Here is a 25,384-nt window from a genome sequence, read left to right on the forward strand (position 1 = left end):
TCTCAGTTTATGAATGATGTCAGATGACTCCAGAATTTCCAAAGGGCAGGGGGGCGGGAAATCAACTCTAAAAGGAGTAATGCCTTGGACATGTTTTCTTAATATAATGCCAGGCTAAATCCCACTCATATTTTCCATCACGGTCAGCAAACAGATAAATACCAAGGTTTTAGAAAGTGAATAGAGCCATTGATGGAAAGTTTCTCTGAATTTTTCTTTTTCAATGAACTAATTTACTGTCTTATATTATTTTTATTTCCAAATTCCCAAGGTATCTCACTCTTATAAGGGCTGGTATTTAATGAAAAGCAAAATTTAACCTCTTAATACAACGTAGATAGCAAAGCAGGTATTATTCTTTGGTCCTTAATGAAATGAACAGTGTCAACAAAACCTTTTATAAAGCCAGCACTCACTCAGATTTGCAAATAAAGCTTCTTACATTTGCATTTTTAAAAACAACATTCAACTGTGGAATTTCGCCTTAAAATACCTCCCCCATTTATTGACCAGGATGAGTGTTGATTCACAGAACTGAGAGATGTTCAGAGGTGAAGCTGAGAGTACAAAACTGAATAAGGAATGCATGCACATGTTTAGGCATGAAACCATAAAATGCTGGGGCTGGAAGGCTCTGAGAAAGCATCTATCTACCCAATCCTCTTATCCTACACAGGAGGAAATTTCAGTTCCAGAGATTAAACGATGTGCCCCAGACAGAGGCTGAAACTCACCGCGTCAGTGACAAAATCTACAAACCAGGTGTCTAAGTAATTTTCACCATACCCACTCTGCTCCATTTAGTGCGAAGTGTATACTGATGAAGTATCTGACAAACAATCTCATAGATTTTTTATATGATTCGTGAGTGGATATAGAAAGATAGAGAAGCACAGAGCTTCTATAAATTGTCTCGGAAGGTGTTCATTTGTTTTGCTTTACTGTGTTGTTTCTGTTGATCATGCTGTGCTAAGTGCTGAAGACGAAATCAACGACTTTTTTAAAAAGAATATCCTTTGATCTGTGAATACTCGAAGGAAGGATGGTCAAGAATTTCTTGGAAGAAGCCAGAGAGTGCATTTGCTCTCTTCCTGCGAGGAGCATCCTTTCGCCCCCACCCGACCCTCCCCTTCAAGGTCCACCCAGAGCTGCCAGCAGAGGCCACCCAGGCCCCTCGGCTCCCAGAACCAAGCCTTCCTCGGGCTTCCTCCTTCACATCTCCGCCCAAGCCTCCCGCCCTAGAAAGCAAGCTCCCTGACAGCAGAGAGCCAGTCGCGCTCACCGGCTACCGCGCTCTGCAAAATCCTTTGCAGACATCCAGGTGCAGCTCTTGAATGGAAGCGTATGCTGCCAGCATCCGTCCCACGGGGGGTATTTTCCAGACCTCCTCTTGCCTACACCAGTGCCTGGACCCACTCAGGAGTGAGTGCGGCGTGGAAACCGCCGTGTCCGTGGAAGCGGACCGACAGACACACATTTACCCCCCCAGGCCCCCGACAGCACGCTGAACCCACGCCCTCGGAGCGGCGCCTGGCTTTCTCACGGCTCGCAGCATCACCTGCCGGAGCTCCCGGCACGAACCCGCGGGCAAAGTTAAAGGCGAGGGAAACCGGAGGGCCGCGACGCCTTCCGAGGCTCGAACCCGGCCCCGTCCCGCGCCGAGCGCGGCTGGGCTCCCGCGACCCAGGCGAGCCAGGGCGCCCCGCGCTCCCCGGCCGGCTCCTCCCGCCTCCCGCGCCGGCCCGGCCCCGCGGCTGCAGAGCGGGGCTCGGCGAAGCCCCCGAGCCGCCAGCCCGCAGGCGAGCCTCCCGGCCGCTCACAAAGGGGGGCCGAAAGGAAGCCGCTCCCGGGACCCGGCAGCAGCCGCCGCGGAGCTCCGCCGCCCGCCGCCCGCCCGCCCGCCGGAGCGAGCCTCACCGCGGCGTCTCTTCCTTCCATCTCCCATCGCCCGCCGGGCCGCCGGAGCCGCGGGAGCCACGGCGAGAGGGCGGGCGGCCGGCGCGCTCTTTGTCGCGCTCCCGGGACGCCGGCGGGCGGCGGGCGAGCAGCGCGCTCCCTGGCGGACGCTGCGGCCCGTCAGCGGCCCGGGGACGGCGGGGAGGAGGGGCGGGGAGGGGCGGGGCGGGGAGGGGAGGGAGGGGGAGGGGAGGAGAGTAGGAAGGGGGCGGGGCCCGGAGAAGGGGGCGGGCCGGGGAGGGGGCGGGGAAGGGGAAGGAGAGAGACGGGAGAAGGGGAGGAGTCCTGGGGGGGAGGGAGGGGGCGGGGCCCCGGGGAGGAGAGGGAGGGGAGATAGTGGGGAGGGGGCGAGCGGGAAGGGGTGGGGCCGACGGTGGGAGGGGCGTGGGAGTTGGGGGCGGCACCCACAAGGACGCGGGAAGGGGAGGGGCAGGCCGGGGGCGGGGAAGTGCGGGGGAGGGGCAGGCCCGGGGCGGGGGGGCGGGGGGGCGGATGGGAAGGAGCAGAGGTGCGGGGAGGTGGGCGGCGCCCCGGGGCGGGGCAGCCCGGGCTGCGGGGCAGGAAGGGGTAAGGGTGCTGAGCGGGGCGCGGGGCGGGGTGCGGGGAGGCGGGCGGGGCGCGGGGCGGGGCAGCCCGGCGGGTGGCGGGAAGGGACAGGGGTGCGGGGAGGGGAGCGGGGCGGGGTGCGGGGAGGGGTAGGGGTGCGGGCAGGCGGGCGGTTTTCGGAGAGAAGGGGAGAGACGGGGAGAAACGCGGGAAGAGGGCCCGCGGTCGCCGGCCTCCGGCGGAAGCCTGCCTGTTGCTTCTCCGTCTCGCGGAGGAGAGCGAGCGGCGCCTCGGCCGGAGTCTCCGGGCAGGGGGCGCGGCGGGGAGCCGCGAGTGGGCCGGCGTCTCGCGCGGGCCGGGCTAGCGCCGCCGCGCCCCTCGGGTGGGAGCCGCGGGCGGGGTCCCGGGGGTCAGTGTAGGGGCTGCTCGCCGCCGCCCCGCCGCCCTGCACCGAGTCCGCCCCCTCGAGGCGGCTCCCGCGCTCGGGCCACGGAGGTCGGGTCTCGGGCCGTGCCCCGCGAATGGGAGCCTGCGGGGCATCCCGGCCTGAACTGCAGTTTGCTGCCGGACGGAGCGCCGCAGCCCCAGGCCCTTTTCCTCTTCCCCCGAGCCTTGAGGGGCAGAGACACGCGCTGGGAAAGAGGGGTGCGGACCTACGCCCCTCTGCGAGGTCTGCTACCTGCAAAGACCGCGCTCAGCTCCTGAGCAGAACCCCGCGCGGCCGGCGGCTCCGTGCTCCCTAAGAGACTTAGGGCTTTAAAGTCTGGCTTCCGCGGTGGTGCGCAAAGGCAGGGGAATGACTCAGGTGGCCAAGCTGTGAGTCGGACATGGAGGATCAGGTTCTTTGGTGGCCCGAGGAGCCCGCCCACCAGGTCAGGGTGCAGGGGGCCCTGGCGTCCTCTACTTTGCCTCGCCCCTTCCACAGCTACCAGTCAGCCAGTGGCACTCGCCAGCGGAACCAGAATGAGCGGGGTGCATGCATTTATGCAGATTCATTCCACCGTCTGAAAATGATCTTAGTCCATGCGCCCCTGCCAGGGAAGAAGTTTGATCGGATGTGTAGGTTCCGCCTGTAATGCAGGAGACCTGGGTTCGATCCCTGGATTGGGAAGATCCCCAGGAGAAGGGAACAGCTATCGACTCCAGTATTCTGGCCTGGAGAATTCCGTGGACTGTATAGTCCATGGGGTCGCAAAGAGTTGGACACGACTGAGCGACTTTCACTTCGCTTTCACTTACTTGGGTGTATTTCTCCCTTATGGATCCTCCCCTCTTACAGAATGACACACACAGTACTTGTGTGCCTAGTCTCAATAAACTCCCACCCTCCTTGAACCTTGAGGTCTGATGATTTTGCTGGCAAACAATCAGATGTAAAACCAATTAAGAAATGCATGAGCACTGGGGCATGAGCACTGACCTGGTGGCCTTTACCTGGAAAATCAACCAAGACTCATAAATGGAAGAAGGTCAGGATTTTGAGCTGAATGTAAAACCATGCCAACTACACGTAGAAATAACTTCATAGAAAAGGCAGAGCAGACATAGATTTGCAGGAATTTACTAGTTAAGGGAACTGGGGCTAGACACACATAATCAGAGACTGTTTCCTCGATTATAGAAGTTCAGTGCAGTTCAGTCGCTCAGTCGTGTCCGACTCTCCGCGACCCCATGTATCACAGCACGCCAGGCCTCCCTGTCCATCACCAACTCCCGGAGTTCACTCAAACTCATGTCCACAGAGTCGGTGATGCCATCCAGCCATCTCATTCTCTGTCGTCCCCTTCTCCTCCCGCCCCCAACCTTTCCCAGCATCAGAGTCTTTTCCAGTGAGTCAACTCGTCGCATGAGGTGGCCAAAGTATTGCAGTTTCAGCTTTAGCATCAGTCCTTCCAATGAACACCCTGGATTGATCTCCTTTAGAATGGACTAATTGGATCTCCTTGCAGTCCAAGGGACTCTCAAGAGTCTTCTCCAGCACCACAGTTCAAAAGCATCAATTCTTCGGCGACAGCTTTCTTCACAGTCCAACTCTCACATCCGTACATGACCACGGGAAAAACCATAGCCTTGACTAGACGGACCTTTATTGGCAAAGTGACGTCTCTGCTTTTTAATATACTATCAAGGTTGGTCATAACTTTCCTTCCAAGGAGTAAGCATGTTTTAATTTCATGGCTGCAGTCAGCATCTGCAGTGATTTTGGAACCCAAAACAATAAAGCCTGACACTGTTTCCACTGTTTTTCCATCTATTTCCCATGAAGTGATGGGACCAGATGCCATGATCTTTGTTTTCTGAATGTTGAGCTTCAAGCCAACCTTTTCACTCTCCTCTTTCACTTTCATCAAGAGGCTTTTTAGTTCCTCTTCACTTTCTGCCATAAGGGTAGGGTCATCTGCATATCTGAGGTTATTGATATTTCTCCCAGCAATCTTGATTCCAGCTTGTGCTTCCTCCAGCCCAGCGTTCCTCATGATGTACTCTGCATATAAGTTAAATAAGCAAGGTGACAATATACAGCCTTGACACACTCCTTTTCCTATTTGGAACCAGTCGGTTGTTCCATGTACAGTTCTGACTGTTGCTTCCTGACCTGCATACAGGTTTCTCAAGAGGCAGGTCAGGTGGTCTGGGATTCCCATCTCTTTCAGAATGTTCCACAGTTTATTGTGATCCACACAGTCAAAGGCTTTGGCATAGTCAATGAAGCAGAAATAGATGTTTTTCTGGAACTCTCTTGCTTTCTCCATGATCCAGCGGATGTTGGCAATTTGATCTCTGGTGCCTCTGCCTTTTCTAAAACCTGCTTGAACATCTGGGAGTTCACGGTTCACATATTGCTGAAGCCTGGCTTGGAGAATTTTGAGCATGACTTTACTAGCATGTGAGATGAGTGCAATTGTGCGGTAGTTAGAGCATTCTTTGGTATTGCCTTTCTTTGGGATTGGAATGAAGACTGACCTTTTCCAGTCCTGTGGCCACTGCTGAGTTTTCCAAATTTGCTGGCATATTGAGTGCAGCACTTTCACAGCATCATCTTTCAAGATTTGAAATAGCTCAACTGGAATTCCATCACCTCCACTAGCTTTGTTTGTAGTGATGCTTTCTAAGGCCCACTTGACTTCACATTCCAAGATGTCTGGCTCTAGGTCAGTGATCACGTTATCGTGACTATCTTGGTCGTGAAGATCATTTTTGTACAGTTCTTCTGTGTATTCTTGCCACCTCTTCTTAATATCTTCTGCTTCTGTTAGGTCCATACCATTTCTGTCCTTTATCGAGCCCATCTTTGCATGAAATGTTCCCTTGGAATCTCTAATTTTCTTGAAGAGATCTCTTGTCTTTCCCATTCTGTTGTTTTCCTCTATTTCTTTGCATTGATCGCTGAGGAAGGCTTTCTTATCTCTCCTTGCTATTCTTTGGAACTCTGCATTCAGATGCTTATATCTTTCCTCTCCTCCTTTGCTTTTCGCTTCTCTTCTTTTCACAGCTATTTGTAAGGCCTCCTCAGACAGCCATTTTGCTTTTTTGCATTTCTTTTCCATGGGGATGGTCTTGGTCCCTGTCTCCTGTACAAAGTCACGAACCTCCGTCCATAGTTCATCAGGCACTCTATCTATCAGATCTAGCCCCTTAAATCTATTTCTCACTTCCACTGTATAATCATAAGGGATTTGATTTAGGTCATATCTGAATGGTCTAGTGGTTTTCCCTACTTTCTTCAATTTAAGTCTGAATTTGGCAATAAGGAGTTCATGATCTGAGCCACAGTCAGCTCCTGGTCTTGTTTTTGCTAACTGTATAGAGCTTCTCCATCTTTGGCTGCAAAGAATATAATCAATCTGATTTCGGTGTTGACCATCTGGTGATGTCCATGTGTATAGTCTTCTCTTGTGTTGTTGGAAGAGGGTGTTTGCTATGACCAGTGCGTTCTCCTGGCAAAACTCTATTAGCCTTTGCCCTGCTTCATTCCGTGCTCCAAGGCCAAATTTGCCTGTTACTCCAGGTGTTTCTTGACTTCCTACTTTTGCATTCCAGTCCCCTATAATGAAAAGGACATCTTTTTTGGGTGTTAGTTCTAAAAGGTCTTGTAGGTCTTCATAGAACCGTTCAACTTCGGCTTCTTCAGCGTTACTGGTTGGGGCGTAGGCCTGGATTACTGTAATATTGAATGGTTTGCCTTGGAAATGAACAGAAATCATTCTGTCATTTTTAAGATTAAGAGGGTAATAATAACATGAAGAATTGTTATTAGCATGACAAGTTATGTAAAGTTCCTGGTCCATGGTAAATGTTAAAGAAAGAGGCATTTCAGGGCATCCCTGGTAGCTCAGTGGTAAAGAATCCAGCTGCCAATGCAGGAGACATGGGTTTGACTGATCCGGGAAGAGCCCACGTGCTGCGGAACAGCTGAGCCCATGGCCTCAGCTATTGAGTCAGTGCTCTAAAGCTGGGGAGCCACAACTGCTGAGCCCACGCTCCGCAGCTACTGAAGCCTGTGTGCCCTGGAGACCGTGCTCTGCAACAGCAGAAGCCACCACAATGAGAAGCCCTCACACCCCAGCTAGAGAATAGGCCCCTGGCTCCTCAACTAGAGAAGAGCCCATGCAGCTGTGAAGACCCCGCATAGTCAAAAATAAATTAATTAAATTATTTTTTAAAAGAGGCATTTCCAAAGTTAAGCAACAGAAACACTGTCATCACAAAGGAAACACTTTTCCTCCCTGAATCCAACATGTTTTAAGATCTTACTTACAAAGCTGATCACATCTATTAAGTAATCATTTGTTTCTCTCACCTTAAATGATCAAAGACATAATGGATGGAGATTCTGATCAGCACAAATTAGCCAGTGTTGCCACTTCTGAGTTGATAAAGTCCAAAGCAAATCAAAAAAAGGTTGACATCTCATTTTGCCAGACTGTATTTTGTGTGTAAATGTTTTGTTAGGCTTCTTGAAAGACTGGAAATAAAGTATGAATTCCCATTTCCACTACTCTAGCCCCGAGAGATCTCAGGCACCCAGCTCAAAGTTTCACAATTGTGCTCAAGTTCATTGTCAGAATACACAAACATCCACCTTGTAAAAGTAGAAGGAGGGACCCAGCCAGGGAGCTGCAGGAAAGAGGCGTGGGCTGCTCTGTTGCTACCCCATGTTGTATTCCTCCACCAACTCTGCCCATGAGCCCCGCGGTGTCTTGTGCAAAGAGAAAAGATAACAGGCCAGGCATGAGGTACTGGAGGCCAAAAGAAGAAATGAAAAGGAAATTGAAATTCTCTCATGCATGATTCATGCATACAGTTAACCCCCACTATTTCTGAAGCCCAGTTTGAAGTATCAGATTGTATAATATTTTTTCTTTCTTTTTTCTTGGTACAAGAATGAAGACCTGTTTAGAATGGAAACAAACTTCAATACAAATTTCTAAAACTTGACAAGTTCCACACACACCACCAAATCCAGAAAAATCACATGTTTTTATCAATTAACTTCCTAAAACACCTTTGCAGTACTTTCCCTCCATGTGTTTTGGCTGCATATCATTTTTTTGGAATGACTTTTTTTTTTTTAGCGGTTTCATTGAGATGTAACTCATACACCTCACTCACCTAAACCGTACATTTCAATGTGTTTTAGCATATTCACAGAGTTGTGCAATCAGTTTTATAAAAATTTTATCACCCCAAAAAGAATGCTGTATGCTTAGCAGTCACTGCTGTTTTCTTTTAATCCCCTCAGCCCCATACAACCACTAAGCTCCTTTCTATCTGTATGGCCTTTCATCTTTCCGGACTTTTCATGTAAATGAAATCATGCACCACGTGGTCTTTTCGTGAGTGATTTCTTTCACTTAGCCTAACATTTTCAGTGCTCATCCATGATCAGCATATATCAGAACTTCACTCCTTTTGTTGCCAGATAATATTTCACCGTAAGGCTAGGCCACATTTTATTTACCCACCCATCGGCTGATGAGCATTTGTGTTGTTCTGCTTGTTGGCTTTCATGAACACTGCTGCTATAAACACTCCTGTGCAAGTTTTTGTATGGATGTTATATTCTCATTTCTCTTGTGTAGACTTCATAGGTCATATATAACTCTGTTTAATTTTAGTGCCAAACTGTGCATCACAGTGGCTGCACCATCTCGTATTCCCACGTATGAGGGTTCCAAGTTATCTGCATCCTAAGCCAACACTGCTTATTGTCTGTATTTTGATTATAGCCCTTCTAGTGGGTGTGACGGAGAAGGCAATGGCAAGCCATTCCAGTACTCTTGCCTAGAAAATCCCATGGATGGAGGAGCCTGGTAGGCTGCAGTCCGTGGGGTCGCTAAGGGTCGGACACGACTGAGCGACTTCACTTTCACTTTTCACTTTCACACATTGGAGAAGGAAATGGCAACCCACTCCAGTGTTCTTGCCTGGAGAATCCCAGGGACGGGGGAGCCTGATGGGCTTCCGTCTATGGGGTCACACAGAGTCGGACACGACTGAAGTGACGCAGCAGCAGCAGTGGGTGTGAAGTAGTAGAATAATCCTATAACAACATTTTCGATGGGTAAAATAAGTATTTTCTCCAGCATAGTTGATCAAACATTGTTGGGGTTTTATTCTTTTACATTTTAAAAGTTCCTGTCTCGCACATTCATTATTGAAAATAACATGCATGATTTTAGTGTGTTGTCAAATTTAAGAAAACATCTCACATTTATTTCATATACGAACTATAGGATTTGGGGACATTTCAAGATTTTTAGGCAATGATTAACATTAAGTGCTCTTAAATCCATTTTTATTAATATTATTGTGTTTTTTCATTTCCTAGATGTCAGTTATTTCATGTCAAAAGAAATTTTTTCATTGTGATCTGTGGTGAATTCTCAAACAATCAAAGAGTCTTAGAACATTTGTTTGTTTTTATTTGAAATATAGAAATAACTCTAACCTCTACAGTATTTTCAACTAAAAGACATCTTACACATTAATGATATATCAACTGCATACATATAATGTTATATTGAAGAACATTACCTGTCAAATTCCTAGTTTCTAGCGCTGTGTCTGGTCCATAGTAAAGGCTCAGTGAATAACTGTTGAGTTGAAATTTGCCATTATCCAAGATAGAAGATCCAGTTATTTATGTACTGTTCAATTACACGCACACAACAAATATTCATCTCAAACACACAACCTACAATCACGTCGCCCTTGAATTTTAGTAGCCCAAGGTGAAACTAAGAGTGTATGTCTAGAACAAAATTCACCGAGCATTTGACTCTAATGAACACTGAATGGATGCTGGATGGATAAGAGGCTTGGCAGACGAGAAGCAAAGAACAAAAATGCAGTCTGTCTGCTTTGGTGACTTCAGAGAGCAGGGAATCTGAGGACAGTCAAGGGGGAGGTGGCATGGACCCGCTGTGGTGCACGCACAGAAATGTGGTGCAGCTCACAGGCTGGACCCAGGTCATCTTTTCCCCAGGATCCACATAGGTCACCTATATCTTGGAAGAAGAAGAAGAAACACAAATAAAGAAACACAAAGATTTCAGCTTATTTTTATTATCTTTCTCATGGACAGCTATTGCTTCATTCATTCACATGACCAGTATTTCTGGGACATCTACCATGTCCTGTACTAGGCATAGTTCCTGGACTTTAGTAGTAAATGAAACACTGCTGTCCTCATGGAGCTTACAGTCTCATGAGTTTAAGAAGACAGAAAATAAGTACGGCAAGTTAATATTTATAGGACATTACACGGCGACAAGTGTTTTAGAAAGCAATGAAACAAGGAAGAGCAATAAGGGGTCAGGAGCATGGGTGTGGGGAGCAGATGGTTGCAAAGGGTGTTTGGGGGAGGCTGTCCATGCTGAGAACGGGAAGTCTCCGTGAGGACAAGAAGGAGGCGAGCGTGCCAGCCTTGCAGATGGGGGACAAACTGCCAGAGCAGAGACCACCACAACGACGTCAGTGCGCCAAGCGCTGTGTGAGTGACGGGTGGCGGTGGGAGGTGTGATGTGTGCAGCCTCACGGGCCACTGTGAGGATCCGGGCTTTTAACTGACTTTGGAAGCTTTTGAGCAGAGGAGCAGTGCGATCTGATTTGTGTTTTACCAGGATTACCAAACCAAGACAGCGTTTTAAAAAGCAGAAACATCACTTTGCCAACAAAGGTCCATCTAGTTAAAGCTATGGTTTTTCCAGTAGTCGTGTCCAGATGTGAGAGTTGGACCATAAAGAAAGTTGAGCGCGGAAGAATTGATGCTTTCCAACTGTGGTGTTGAAGAAGACTCTTGAGAGTCCGCTGGACTGCAAGGAGATCAAACCTGTCCATCCTAAAGGAAATCGACCCTGAATATTCATTAGAAGGACTCATGCCTGCAGAAGCTGAAGCTCCAATACTTTAACTGCCTGATACAAAGAGCCGACTCTTTAAATACCCTGATGCTGGGAAAGAATGAAGGCAGGAGGAGAAGAGGGCAACAGAGGATGAGATGATCGGACGGCATCATCGAGTCAACGGACATGAATCTGAGCAAACTCCGGGAGACAGTGAAGGACAGGGAAGCCTGGCGTGCTGCAGTCCATGGGGTCGCAAGGGGTCGGAGTTGCCTTAGGGACTGAACAACAAGGGTTATCTTATATGGGGCATTGGAAACAGGGAAAAGAATTAGGAGGCTAACGCAACAGTCCAAGTCGACGAGGGTGGCAGAGGCCAGGCTGGAAGCAGAGGAGGTGATGAGAGATGTTCAGAATCTGTCATCTTTTGAAGGCCGGGCTGAAAGGATTGGCTGATAGATGGAGGGTGGAAGAGAAAGAGAGTCACAGATGACAACAAGGATTTGGGAGAGAACTGCTCAAAAGATGGATTTGGTGAGGTGAGCTGGGAAGACTATAGGGGGAGCCGGGCTGGGCAGGGGAGGTCAGCCCTCAGCTTTGGACAGGGTGAGTTACAGGCACCTTTTAGGCTGACATCCAGCGGCAGTGCTGCATAAACAGCTGGAGATCAGAATTCAGGGAAGAGGCTGGCGCTGGAGCTGCTTAGAAGTTAGAGTAGAGATGGTATCTACATCCATGAAATGGGAGGAGATCACCAAAGGAGCGGATTGGTAGAGAGAAAAGAGGAGAGTCCAATGCAAAGCTAAGAAATTAGAGAGATGGGTAAGAACCAGCAGAGGGGCTGACAAAGTAGGAGGAAAGCAAACAGATGTTCTTCAAAGGAATATTTTCAGGTAATTTTTACATGAAACTTTTTCCTCTCTCAAGTTTTCAATTGGCAGTTTCTCTGTCTTCACACCCTGCACCCTGCAATCATCACTTCTATTTTTTATCACCATGCCCATTCCATCATTTTCAAGAAAAATGGAAGAGTTTATACCTATAGTTCTAGCTATAGAACTTGTCTCAAGCTAATTTGTTATACCTGACCTAGTTAATTCATATTTTCTATTTTTGTACAAAAATAATTACTTCTAGAATTCACTAAAAAGACACTTGATTCATACAGAGGTTTCCAGGCTGATAGAAATTAATTATTAGCTATTTTGTAATTAATTTATGCTTTGTTACAAAAGAAAAGAACTGCCAACCACAGCTTCTAGGAATTATAACGAGCAAAAGCTAATGGAATCAATATTCACATTAAAACCAGGTTGTTGAATAAGTTCCGTCCTGGTGTGACCAGAATTGTCCTCCACAATTGTTTCATTCTATGGGAGACACTTTTCTCTTCCATTAAATGAATACTTGGCAGGCCCAGAAATCGTCCAGCTCACTCTAGACACAGGGTCGATTCAGTAATTAGAGGGTCCAGTCCGAGACTGCCCAGACTTCGCCTGGCACCAGATCTTCTTCGCTGCTCAACTTCAAGCATGCTCTGCAAGGAGACAGTGGGTGACAAGCTCTGCTCCTGTTCTTCAGCTCTGGGTACCTCCAGGACACCTCCTCTTCTTCCTGAGATGCTCCAACCCACCCCATTGGAGAGACCCCAAGAAGGCTCAGCCCAGGCCAGCTCTCTCGCATGTGGACCACATCTGGTCCATGAGAACACTCATGGCCCTTGTTCAGCAACTCTGGAAGCTCAAGCTAAGCCCAACCACAGAGAAGGGGTCTTACAGGCTGCCCCCAGAGCACTCAGCTCTCCCTCACACCGAGTTTCTCCGTGAGCTTTCCAGGCTGAGTGAGACCACCATCCTCAGCGCTTTCCAGCTACAGGGGACAGTTTCAAATTTCTCCAGTGGGTCCCTTCGGAGTCCCTTCACTAGGCCTGGGGTCACAGAGTAGAACCTTCCACCTTCCCCTACTGGGGAGTAGAAGCAGGCGACGGCTCTAGTCACCATCCGCTCCCAGTCTCTTCGTAGCGTTCCTGTTAATCACGCAGTCGTGTCCAACTGTGACCCAAGAACTGTAGCCCGCCAGGCTCCTCTGTCCATGGGATTCTCCAGGCAAGAATACTGGGGTGGATAGCCATGCTCTTCTCCAGGGGATCTTTCCAACCTAAGCATCGAACCTGGGTGTCCTGCATGGCAGGCAGACTCTTTACCACCTGAGCCACCAGGAAAGCCCAATCCCCTCACACTCATTTCCTTTTATAGCTTTGATCTGACTGTGGGATCCAAGATAGTGGGGTAGGATCCCAAAACCATCTCCTTAGAACGCTGCACATGGGCTGGAGGTCTGACACCTACTTTGAACCACTTTCATATCTAAAGCGTTCACACCTCAGCATAGAACCTGAGACAGAAAGAGCCCCTTTCTACCTACCATATTCTTGTACTTCTTGACTTGAAAGAGTCAAAGCCTTTTTTTCTTGCTATAAATACATGAGTACATATATTTACGTGGACATTTAAGTACATACGTTACACACCATACCTCTGGATACAGCTTTCAGTCACCTCCATCACAGGTTCACCTGTTTCAAGGTGATGATTCTGAAAGACTGGGCCCCTTGTGGACAGAAAGCACTGAAACATTCCTCCATCCACATCTAGCCCAACCCACCACACCTGCACTGTGAATACTGTGACATTCCATATGACCTGTTCCTCACACCTGTCCTGTCCAATCTGATGAAAACTAGCTATATGTCGCCATTTAAATGTAAAAGGAATTCCACTGAATTAAAACCCAGTTTCTGAGCCTGACCACTATAGTCACACAGCAGACGTAGAACATTTTCGCCATCTCAGAGTTCTGTTGGACAGCCCTGCCTCACGCGGGGTCTGGCATATAGGAGGCATTGGATAAATGACAAGCCAGAGTTTGGTCCAAAGATGCTGTTACTGGAAGGGGGATCCAGCAGTGAGCTCGTGTCTAATACCAGAAATGAACTGTCCGAGGAGAAACACACAATGACAAAGCAAAAGAGTGTATTGGAAAGGGGCGCCCAGGCAGAAAGCAGCAGGGTAAGGGAACCCAGGAGGCCTGCTCTGCCATGTGACTCGCAGTCTCTCAGGTTTGACGGTGACAGCGTTATTAGCTTTGGGGGTTGCCTCTGCCCAGTCTCTTGCTTGTGCCCATATTTGGTCTGACTCAGGGTCCTTCCTGATGGCACATGCATCTCTCAGACAAGATGGTTTCCAGCATGAGGGTTTCTGGGAAATTGGTGGGACATATTATGGGCTGGCATCTCCTCACTCCTTTTGGCCCCTCCCAAATCCTCCTGGTTAGTTTTAGGTGGCAGCACCGTGTTCCCTATTAAGACCTCCTTTTTTGAGACAACTCGTGCAAGTGGTTATTATCATGCCTGGCCAAGGTGGGTGGTTTCAGTCAACAGTTCCCTAACAATACCATATGATTGTCCTGGTTTGATTTTCTGAAAATATAAAGCTTTTTGTATAGTACCAAGTACTGACTTCTGGATAGTATATTAAAAAGCAGAGACATTACTTTGCCAACCAAGGTCCGTCTAGTCAAGGCTATGGTTTTTCCCGTGATCATGTATGGATGTGAGAGTTGGACTGTGAAGAAAGCTGATCGCCGAAGAATGGATGGTGATCAATTTTTGAACTGTGGTGCTGGAGAAGACTCTTGAGAGTCCCTTGGACTGCAAGGAGATCCAATTAGTCCATTCTAAAGGAGATCAATCCTGGGTGTTCATTGGAAGGACTGATGCTAAAGCTGAAACTCCAATACTTTGGCCACCTCATGCGACAAGTTGACTCACTGGAAAAGACTCTGATGCTGGGAAAGGTTGGGGGTGGGAGGACAAGGGGACGACAGAGAATGAGAAGGCTGGATGGCAGCACTGACTCAATGGACATGAGTTTGAGTGAACTCCAGGTGTTGGTGATGGGACAGGGAGGCCTGGCGTGCTGTGATTCATGGGGTCGCAGAGAGTCGGACACGACTGAGTGACTGAACTGAACTGAACTGAACTGAAGTACTGACTCAACCATCAAGAACAAAATTAAGGTACATAGGTACGGCTGCTTTTCTATTTCACACTTGCAAACCTATTTGCATCCTCCTGCTCCACTAGCAAATGCTTTACCATCCAAATAATTACTGAAAATGTTTGGGGAAAAGTCCCCACTTCCCTCAAAAAACAAATTATTTCTTCAGGATTATTCCAGTGAAAAGGAATTGTTGCAAAAGCAGTGTTTTTATTGAAGGGGGATTCCACATAAAAACTACTTTGCTGAAATAAGCACTTCACGTGTAGTATTTTTCCAGAGTAGAAATGACCTATGGAAATTACTGAGGCCTGCGTGTGTTCACATTTGTAAAAGTGTCCTGGCGAGCTTCCCTGGTGGTCCAGTGGGCGAGAATCCCTGCCAGCGCGGGGACACAGGTTCGATCCCCAGTCCAGAAAGATCGCACATGCCACGTGCCGGGGGCCACTAAGCCAATACAGCACAACCACTGAGCCCACGTGCCCAACTCCTGAAGCCGATGCACCCAGAGCGCGTGTTCCTCACCAAGAGAGAGCCTGCACGCAGGGAAGAAGACTCGGCCCAGTCAAAAATAAGAACGCCAAAACCACCCCGGCGTTCAAAAGCAGTCTCTATTGTCACAGTTCTCACAATCCTGGCAGGCTTTTAGTGATAATAGCAGATCCCAGAAGCTGGATCTGTGAATGTTCTGAATTGTGACCCCAAGAAACTCAGACCAGACTGCCCCTCAGGTGCAGAGAGCACTCCTTTGTTTACTTCCTTTTTGCCTCCTGCCCAGTGCATGGTTTCCAGCATAGAGAAGGGGCCCGTCAAATGTTCCCTGAATGCACAGAGGAATGAATTCTCCTCCTCATCCTGGGAAGGACTAGCATGTGTTTCAGTTCAGTTCAGTTCAGTCGCTCAGTCGTGTCCGACTCTCCGCGACCCCATGAATCACAGCATGCCAGGCCTCCCTGTCCATCACCAACTCCCGGAGTTCACTCAAACTCATGTCCATCGAGTCGGTGATGCCATCCAGCCACCTCATTCTCTGTCGTCCCCTTCTCCTCCCACCCCCAACCTTTCCCAGCATCAGAGTCTTTTCCAGTGAGTCGTTTAGGGAGTCCTTGGATTTCAGTGGCTCTACAGAGCAAAGTGTTGGCGAACACTGTCAACAAAGCAGGTAGGAGGGCTTCTGATAGAACTCTCACCACAAAATCCCAGCTCTATGCACTCCGACATTTGAAAATTTCCGTAACCGTGTTTATGAAGGGTGGGAAATTTACCCGTTCTATTTCCTACTAAAGACTCTCATTCTGGACATACCTGCCTAATTACCTGCAACAGGTGACAAGTTCTTAGGGGTGAATTCTGACAGTGGCTCTTTTTAAGTCACTTCATTTCTGAGTCCTGCAAGCACAGCTGTTTTGGTCTAGTTATTCGTATAAATCCACAGTCAGTAACCCTGGAGAAAAGGGGGTTTTTTTCCTCCAAAATTGGCTTTATTGATACATATTTTGTTGTTCAGTTGCTAAGTCATGTGACTCTTTGTGACCCATGGACTGCAGCATGTCAGGCTTCCCTGTCCTTCACCATCTCCTGACCTTGCTCAAACTCACGTCCATTGAGTCGGTGATTGAACCATCTTGCTTTCATTCGTCCCCTTCTCCTCCTGCCTTCTATCTTTCCCAATATCAGGGTCTCTTCTAATGAGTCAGTTCTTTGCATCAGGTGGCCAAAGTATTGGAGCTTCAGCATCAGTCCTTCCAATGAATATCCAGGACTGACTTCCTTTAGGATGGACTGGTTTGATCTCCTTGCAGTCCAAGGGACTCTCAAGAGTCTTCTTCAACACCACAGTTCAAAAGCAGCAATTCTTCAGCGCTCAGCCTTCTTTATGATCCAACTCTCACATCCATATATGATTACTGGACAAACCATAGCTTTGACTATACAGACCTCTGTCAGCAAATTAATGTTTCTTTTCAAATGCCTACTAGGATTTCAATTGGGATTGTACTGAATCTGTAGGTAAGTTTGGACAGTACTGACAATCTCAACAACATCTAGACTTCTGAAACATAAACATGTGGCTTACATCCTTTCATTTAATCTCTTTTTATTTTTTCCAGCAAGTTATGCTGTTTACAGTGTATAGAACTTGCACATATTTTATTAAGTTCTATACAGAAGTGTTTTATGCTTTTTTATATTATTCTAAACGTTATTATTTTCTTATACTTTCAAATTTCTTAATATAAAGAAATAAATTTTACTTTTGTGTATCGATCTTGAATCCTATGACCTTGCCAATTCTTACTGTGACCTCATTTATTCTGCTAGTTTTTAAACAAATTTCGTATGATTTTCTACATAGCTGATCATGTCATTTGTGAATAAAGACAGTTTTCCTTATTGCTTTATTGCACTGGTCAGAATTTTAGTATTGTATTGAATAGAACTGATAAAGACAGATATCCTTGCCTAGTTTCTGGTCCAAGGGAGAAGCATCTAGTCATTCCCTATTAAATATGACGTCAACTGTAAGTTTTTGGTAGATGCCTTTTATCAGGTTGAGAAAAGTTCCCTTCTATTCCTAGTATGTTTGGTTGTTTTTTGTTTTGTTTTATAAGGAATGAGTGTTGAATTTTGTCAAATGCTTCTTCTGCATCTATTAACATATTCATATAATTTTTCTTTCTTATGCTGTAATTTTGGTAAATTACATTGGTTGATTTTCAAATGTTAAACCAATTTTATATTCCTGAGGTAAATCTCATTTGATCATGATATATTATTGTATCAGCCTGCTAAAGCAACCATAAGAGAATACTACATACTTTGAGGCTTAAAAAACAGAAAGTTATTTTCTCTCAGTTCTGGAGGCTAGAAGTCCAAGAACGTAGTCCCAGCAGGATGGTTTCCAATGAGATCTCTCTTCCTGGCCTGCGGATAGTCATCCCCTTTGTGACCTCACATGGCCTTTCCTCTGCACGCACACATCTCTGGTATCTTCTGCGATAAGAACACCAGTCCTGCTGGATTAGACCCCATCCCTATGACCTCACTTAACCTTAATCACCTCCGTGAAGTCCCCATCTACAAATACAGTCACACTGACGGATTAGGAGTGAGTGAAAGTCTCTCAGTCGTGTCCGACTCTTTGCGACCCCACGGGCTATACAGTTCATGGAATTCTCCAGGCCAGAATACTGGAGCGGGTAGCCTTTCCCTTGGTAAAGTGATTCTTTACCAACTGAGCTATCAGCGAAGCCCAAAGCCTGGTGTGCTGCGGTCCATGGGGTCACAGAGAGTCAGACACGGCTGAGCTGAACTGAGTTGAGGGATTAGGGCTCCGACATATGATCTGGGGGTGGAGGACATAATTTAGTTCATAACAGTCATTCCGTTTACATGTTGCTGGATTCAACTATGTGTTTATTCTATGTTTGTGCCTATGCTTATGTCTATGGTTTCTTTCATGGTGATGTATCTTTCTAGTTTGAATATTAAAGTAATGCTCACCTCATAAAATGAGCTGGGAAACGTTTTCTCCTCTCCTACTTCCTAAAAGAGTTTGTGTAGAATCAGTACTGTTTCTTCCTTAACTGTTTGGTATAATTTACCCTTGATGTCCTTCGGACTTGCAGTTTTCTTGTGAGAAGGTTTTTAATTACAAATTCAATTTCTTAAAAAATACATATATAAGTATATGCAATAATAAGACATAAAATATACACATATATGCAATTATTCAGGTTATCTATTTCTGCTTGAGTGAGCTTCTGAAGAATTCGTTCATCTGTGTTGTCAAAATTATTGGCAAACTGTTGTCAAAATGAAGCCTTCCGGAGTGTTTCCTTATGCGTCTTTATGATCTCCAGTGATCATATTCCTTCAGCGTCTTTATGATCTCCAGTGATCATATTCCTTCAGCGTCTTCATGATCTCCAGTGATCATATTCCTTCAGCGTCTTCATGATCTCCAGTGATCATATTCCTTCAGCGTCTTCATGACCTCCAGTGATCATATTCCTTCAGCGTCTTCATGACCTCCAGTGATCATATTCCTTCAGCGTCTTCATGATCTCCAGTGATCATATTCCTTCAGCGTCTTCATGATCTCCAGTGATCATATTCCTTCAGCGTCTTCATGATCTCCAGTGATCATATTCCTTCAGCGTCTTCATGATCTCCAGTGATCATATTCCTTCAGCGTCTTCATGACCTCCAGTGATCATATTCCTTCAGCGTCTTCATGATCTCCAGGGATCATATTCCTTCAGCGTCTTCATGACCTCCAGTGATCATATTCCTTCAGCGTCTTCATGATCTCCAGTGATCATATTCCTTCAGCGTCTTCATGATCTCCAGTGATCATATTCCTTCAGCGTCTTCATGATCTCCAGTGATCATATTCCTTCAGCGTCTTCATGACCTCCAGTGATCATATTCCTTCAGCGTCTTCATGATCTCCAGTGATCATATTCCTTCAGCGTCTTCATGATCTCCAGTGATCATATTCCTTCAGCGTCTTCATGACCTCCAGTGATCATATTCCTTCAGCGTCTTCATGACCTCCAGTGATCATATTCCTTCAGCGTCTTCATGATCTCCAGTGATCATATTCCTTCAGCGTCTTCATGATCTCCAGTGATCATATTCCTTCAGCGTCTTCATGATCTCCAGTGATCATATTCCTTCAGCGTCTTCATGATCTCCAGTGATCATATTCCTTCAGCGTCTTCATGACCTCCAGTGATCATATTCCTTCAGCGTCTTCATGATCTCCAGGGATCATATTCCTTCAGCGTCTTCATGACCTCCAGTGATCATATTCCTTCAGCGTCTTCATGATCTCCAGTGATCATATTCCTTCAGCGTCTTCATGATCTCCAGTGATCATATTCCTTCAGCGTCTTCATGATCTCCAGTGATCATATTCCTTCAGCGTCTTCATGACCTCCAGTGATCATATTCCTTCAGCGTCTTCATGATCTCCAGTGATCATATTCCTTCAGCGTCTTCATGATCTCCAGTGATCATATTCCTTCAGCGTCTTCATGACCTCCAGTGATCATATTCCTTCAGCGTCTTCATGACCTCCAGTGATCATATTCCTTCAGCGTCTTCATGATCTCCAGTGATCATATTCCTTCAGCGTCTTCATGATCTCCAGGGATGCACTTGCTTTCACTCTTGATGCTGGTCATTTGTGTCTTCCCAGTTTTATCCTCATCAGGTTAGCTAGAGGCTTGTCAATTTCACCGATCTTCTCAAAGAATCAGCTTTTTGTTTCACGGATTGTCTATATTGTTTTCCGGTTTTCTGTTTTACTGATATCTGTTCTTATATTATTTCCATATTTCTGCTTCCTTTGGATTACTTTGATTTTCTGCTTCTAGCTTCTTAAGGTTGTCGCCTAGAAAGAGCTTAAGTTTAAGCTAATGGCAAAGAAGATAGGGTAGATTATAAGCAACTCTGGACTATGGGAAAGATGTGGTACATCCAGAAAAGATGTGGAACCTGGCAGATAACACCTCCAGATTCTATAGATACTCCAATACATACACACGCTGAAGAATAACGCACCCTCTCCGGACTCAGCATTCTTCTCTACTGCCCTATCAACTTAGTTTCTGACCTTCTACCACTCTTTCATTCTGAACCACTTAAACAGAAGAAGCGCGACATGGTCACTGTCACGACCCCTGAGGGCAGTCCTAGTGTCTGTTAGGAAAATGTACCCGGACGGGCTGCTTCTCCCTCCAGTCTCTCTTCTTCAGCTCCCTGCTAAGCACGGCTCGTCACCATCGAATATATGGCAGAAGCCTTTCTATGCATTTGCCAGACCATTCTGACCTCCTCCTGGGCACAGCAGGTAGGCTGCATTTCCCAGTAGGTGGGGCGTATTACTAGTTCAGGTCAATGGAATGCTCATTTCCAGGCCCAGCACCTAAAATCTCCAGGACACTTTCCATGTTCTTCTTCCTGTTTTCCGGAGAGTCACCAATGCTCAGAGCAAGCAGAACTTTCATCAACACACATTCTGTGAAGTCAGTGAGGAATAAACTTGCGTCTTGTTAAGCTATTGAAATGTATGAATTATTCTGTTACACTAGGAACATCACTTACGCCTACCTCAGACTACACATAATCAAGTACCAAAAATAGGCATGTCATTTTAAAACCTGGAAGAGAATTCAGCTGTTCAAAGATACATGAATCATACATCCCCAAAACGGCAATCAGCTTAGTCCCGTTTTTGTACTACTTTCTGGAGAAAAAGCACCGCAGAGAACAGAATAATAATACAACAAATTTCAAGTCATTCTTTTATACTCTGCTGAATTGACCTTTGCTTTTTGACATGGCAAAGTTAAGAACAAGCTAAAAAAGTACTGGATTTCTCTCGTGGTACAGTGCATGAGAATCTGCCTGCCAATGCAGGGGACATGGGTATGATCCCTGGTCTGGGAAGATCCCACACGCTGAGAAGCACCTAAGCCCGTGTGCCGCAACCACTGAGCCTGTGCGCCTAGAGCCGGTGGGGCACGACAGGAGAGTAACTCCCACCCACCACAGCTGGAGAAAGCTCTCGTGCAGCAACGAAGGCCCAGCACAGCCAAATAAATAAATTTTTAAAAAGCACCAGCTGACTATGTACCAAACAAATATGTGGGTGGGGGTATTCTCTCCTGACAGGCAAATGGGCTGAAAATCTCTCTAATATGGAGACTTAGGATGAAAGTTTAACAGCAAGTATATTGGACTTACCATAGTGCCATTGGGTGCTCCCTCTGAGGAATGTGGGTAACACTCTGATGACAGATTTGTTTTCTGCATGTTAACCAAATAGGGGTGGAAATAAAACCATGAGCAGAAGTCTCAGCTTCATAGACAGGATCCGGAGAGATGCTAGAAATGGTCTAAACCAACCTCTTTACCTTACAGATGAGGAAATCCTTCACAGACTCTTGGCACAGGCAGCGAGACACTTGCTTGAGGACAGTCATCCTAGTATTTTACCCTCCTAATGTCCTAGGTGGACACAGCCCCTGGGCTGCTCTATTTTGGAGCAGTGGTCACCTTCTAGGGGGACTTCCTGCCACTCAGCGTGACTTGGGGATGGATGCAAAGCCACCAGACCCCTGGGGGAGGGGACCACTGGAGGAGGCCAACCTGGGGCCAGTGGGTCCTATCTGGGCCTTTCACTCCAGCCACTGTCTTCACTTGTCAAATGAGTTGCACATAAAATGCTTTTCAGATTTGTAGGGCAATTTGATATTCTTTAAAAAAAAAAAAATCAACATTTCACCCTGTTACACTAACCCCAAACCCACACACATCAGAAATGAGTGTGGCTTTATCTGTCCTTTATGTTTATTTGTTAAACATAATACTTACAAATGGAATTGAAAGCCAAGTTGATTTCTTTTGTAATACAAGCTACATTAACCTGCTACTGATATTTTTCAGCTGAAAAATATTTCCCAAAAAAGTATTAGTAATTTGTAATCGATGGATATTCAACATTAATGTCAGACTGTAGAACTCGCTTCTCATTTTGTTGTGAATATAAGTTGAATATGCACATATTCTAGCTAAAGAACTTCTGAAACTTTTAACATTAAGAAGGAGCAAGATTTCAGTGCTCTAAAATTTGTAATTTGGTAAAAATGTCATGTTGATGTCACACACAAACAGAACAGGGCTTATCTTGAAATCTATTTTATTCAGACAAGAAGACTTTTTATGTGATTTTTTAAAGTTATTTAATAGAGATACACACAATCATCATATTTTTGGATATGAGATCGTTTTCTTGTTTAACTTTTTTTCTCCTTTCTGTTTTATTGGGACTTTCCTGGTAGTCCAGTGGCTAAGACTCCACGCTTCCAATGCGCGGGGCCTGGGTTCAATCCCTGGTCAGGGAACTAGATCCCACATGCCTCAACAAAAGATCCACGTGCTGCAACAAAGATCGAAGATACAGCTGCAACCAAGACCGGGTGGAGCCGAATAAATGAATAAATAAATCTTTTTTTAAAAAAGAAAGCCCCCACACGAGTTCATGCTGCTGATGCTGTTACAGCGCTTCTACAAGAAACAATCGATTCTAGAATGGCTGTCTATAAAAGAAGGCTTTTCTTTCTCTCTTAGAACGCATTTCATTTTTCAACGCTTAATTTCTATTTCCTGTAAGGAGTGGTGTTTCTATTTCACTTGAAGGATCTGTGTAGATGCAGGGCCTACCAGTGAGAACCAGGACAGATCTGAAATCTCCTCTTTCTTGCCCGCCTCCTTCCGTCCCCCTCCTCCCCCTGCACTGCTCACACCCAGCCCTGCACGCTGGCCCTGGTGACCTCCGCAGGAGTCATTTTCTCTTTCCTTTTCCCCCCGGGCTCCCCGCAGCCTCGCTCTAAGGCTCTCAGTCAGTCCATCCCAGCCTTCTCAGCCTGCGGGCACAGTCACACGCCCAGGAGCGGCCATCTCTGAGGGGTCCAGGTGGCCCTGACACCAGGCCCCACAAACCAGCCTGTGACTTGCGGATTTCGGCAGCTCTCTGCACACATCTAGCAACCGGGCCGGAGCTGTCACCACACAGTGTTGTCAGAGAGAAAGAAAGAAAAATGAGAAAGACGCTGGAGGAAACCAGACTGGTTCATGGCCTGCTCGCTGATGAGGAGTTAAAGGACAAGGTAACGATAGAAATAAACATTTAGAGAAATGTGACTATAGACAGACAACAATCTGCGCAAGGAAATAACGCAACGAGAGAACACATGAGCCAAAGGCAGAAGGAAACTGGTTGGAAAAAAAAAATCTCCATTTGAAAAGGACCTAAGAGGTCTCAAAGGAAAACTTGGCTGAGACTAGACAGTCAAAATTAGTGACTGTTTTTTCCTGGAATTAAGGCCAACTCAGGGCAAAAGTCTGAGAGAGGGGGTTGCTCCATGAGACGCCGTTTTACCACTAATATTGACGACCGTGTCACAAACAGAGGTTCCCCCAGATGTCCCATCATAGCGAGAATCCAGCACAGCGAAGGCTGAAGGATGAAAATTCAAGTCCTTCCCGCTCCCCCTCCTCCCCAGATTCGCGGCATCACGGACCTGGAAATCATCTATTTCAACCTCACCCTCAAGGCAGGAAGCCCTTACACAACGGCTTTAACAGGTGGTCATCCAGTTTCTGCTTCATTACTTCCGCAGACAGAAAAGTGAGTCACGGCTTCACAAAGCAGCCCTTTCTATTTTTAAGCACTCTTTAGACAAAAGTCCTCCACTAATACAGAGCAAACGCTCACACTCTGCTTACTCTGTGCCAGGCAGAGGCCTCTGTGCAGTAACTGGGCATCCCCAGATGACCCGGTGCAGGCCCTCCCGTGCTCAGAGCAGGCACCCCCACCACAGCAGGAATGAGGTCTGGATGTAGGTCCCGTCTGATCCCAGAGCATCCGACGCCACCCCTGTGCCGCGAGGCCCCAGGTCACACCGGCTCCCTGCAGCTGCCACCGCTCACTCTGGTCCGGACCCCAGAGGACAACCCCCAGACCTTTTCCACACCAACAGCCTTCAGACACGTGGAGGTGGAGGCGGTCCTCTCCCCACCCTCCCCCATCACTCCGCTCCTCACTATTATTCAACAGCAAAGTGTTGGGAGCCTCTTTCATCCAGAGGACCATCTTCTCAGGATGGGTACCAAGGATCAGACACAGTAGATCAAGTATAAACAGAGCAATAATTACAGATGAAATTCTCATGCTTGGCTCTCAGATTCAGTAAAGGAAAAGATTTTAGAGGTGACAAACACAAAAACTATCTTTATGGATATTTGCTTGTACGTATTTATGTGTACGTGCAATCTTTTCATTACTAACATAGCGATTATCATTCTAAACACATTATAGTGCCATATAATGATCACTAACGGCCCCAACTGAATTATATTTCAGGAACTAAGAGTGCATTTGATGGATACAACCATTTCTGTGCATCTCCACTACCATGGCAACCAATTAAAATAGGTTTGCTTAATTAATTAGTTATTGGTAAAGCACTGGGGAGATGAAAATTGCTATTAATAGATGCACAGAGTTTGGTATTAATGCTAGTGTGATAAACATCAAAGCAAAGTGCTTATGGCTGGAGTAGACCAATTCATTTTCCTTTAACCGCCATAATTTCATCATTGAATTTTATCACCTTCTTATTTTTAACAAATTGTCCAGTCTCTCTTTTATGCTTCTCTTGGCCAAATCCTAATCAACTCACATTTTACACTCAGGCAGAAGAGAAAATTAATGCACATAATGATAACCAAAGTTTTCGGATGAAAATGAAATATCTTCTGATGGCAGTGACAAAGCTCAAATGCCACTGCTGAGCCTTTTGGTTTCCGATAGCTGAGTGCAGGGTGGAGCTCACCCTGAGTGGGAGCGGGAGGAGTGGTCACATCACCTGCCAGGACTGTTTCCCAAAATGACACAAGTGG

At 46.6% G+C, this 25,384-nt stretch overlaps 1 protein-coding gene across 6 annotated transcripts in view; it reads right to left on the minus strand.

Moving 5' to 3' along the window:
• Positions 1-25,384, minus strand: part of PSD3 (pleckstrin and Sec7 domain containing 3) — a 610,189-nt gene that overhangs the window by 431,734 nt on the left and 153,071 nt on the right. Inside the window, exon 1 of one of the 6 annotated variants that reach the window (XM_088832765.1) lies at positions 1,918-2,063. The exons of 4 other annotated variants lie outside the window; for them this stretch is intronic. In XM_088832765.1, coding sequence (XP_088688891.1) covers positions 1,918-1,945 — 28 coding nt within the window. In that variant the 5' untranslated portion in view covers positions 1,946-2,063. Of the gene's footprint in view, positions 1-1,917; positions 2,064-25,384 lie in introns of those variants that run through there. One more of the 6 variants, XM_055416714.2, reaches the window with a different exon arrangement.

The sequence above is a fragment of the Moschus berezovskii genome, chromosome 26 (assembly GCF_049115385.1).
Source record: "Moschus berezovskii isolate FMDL1 chromosome 26, NW_MosBer_1.0, whole genome shotgun sequence".
NCBI classification, from domain to species: domain Eukaryota; kingdom Metazoa; phylum Chordata; class Mammalia; order Artiodactyla; family Moschidae; genus Moschus; species Moschus berezovskii.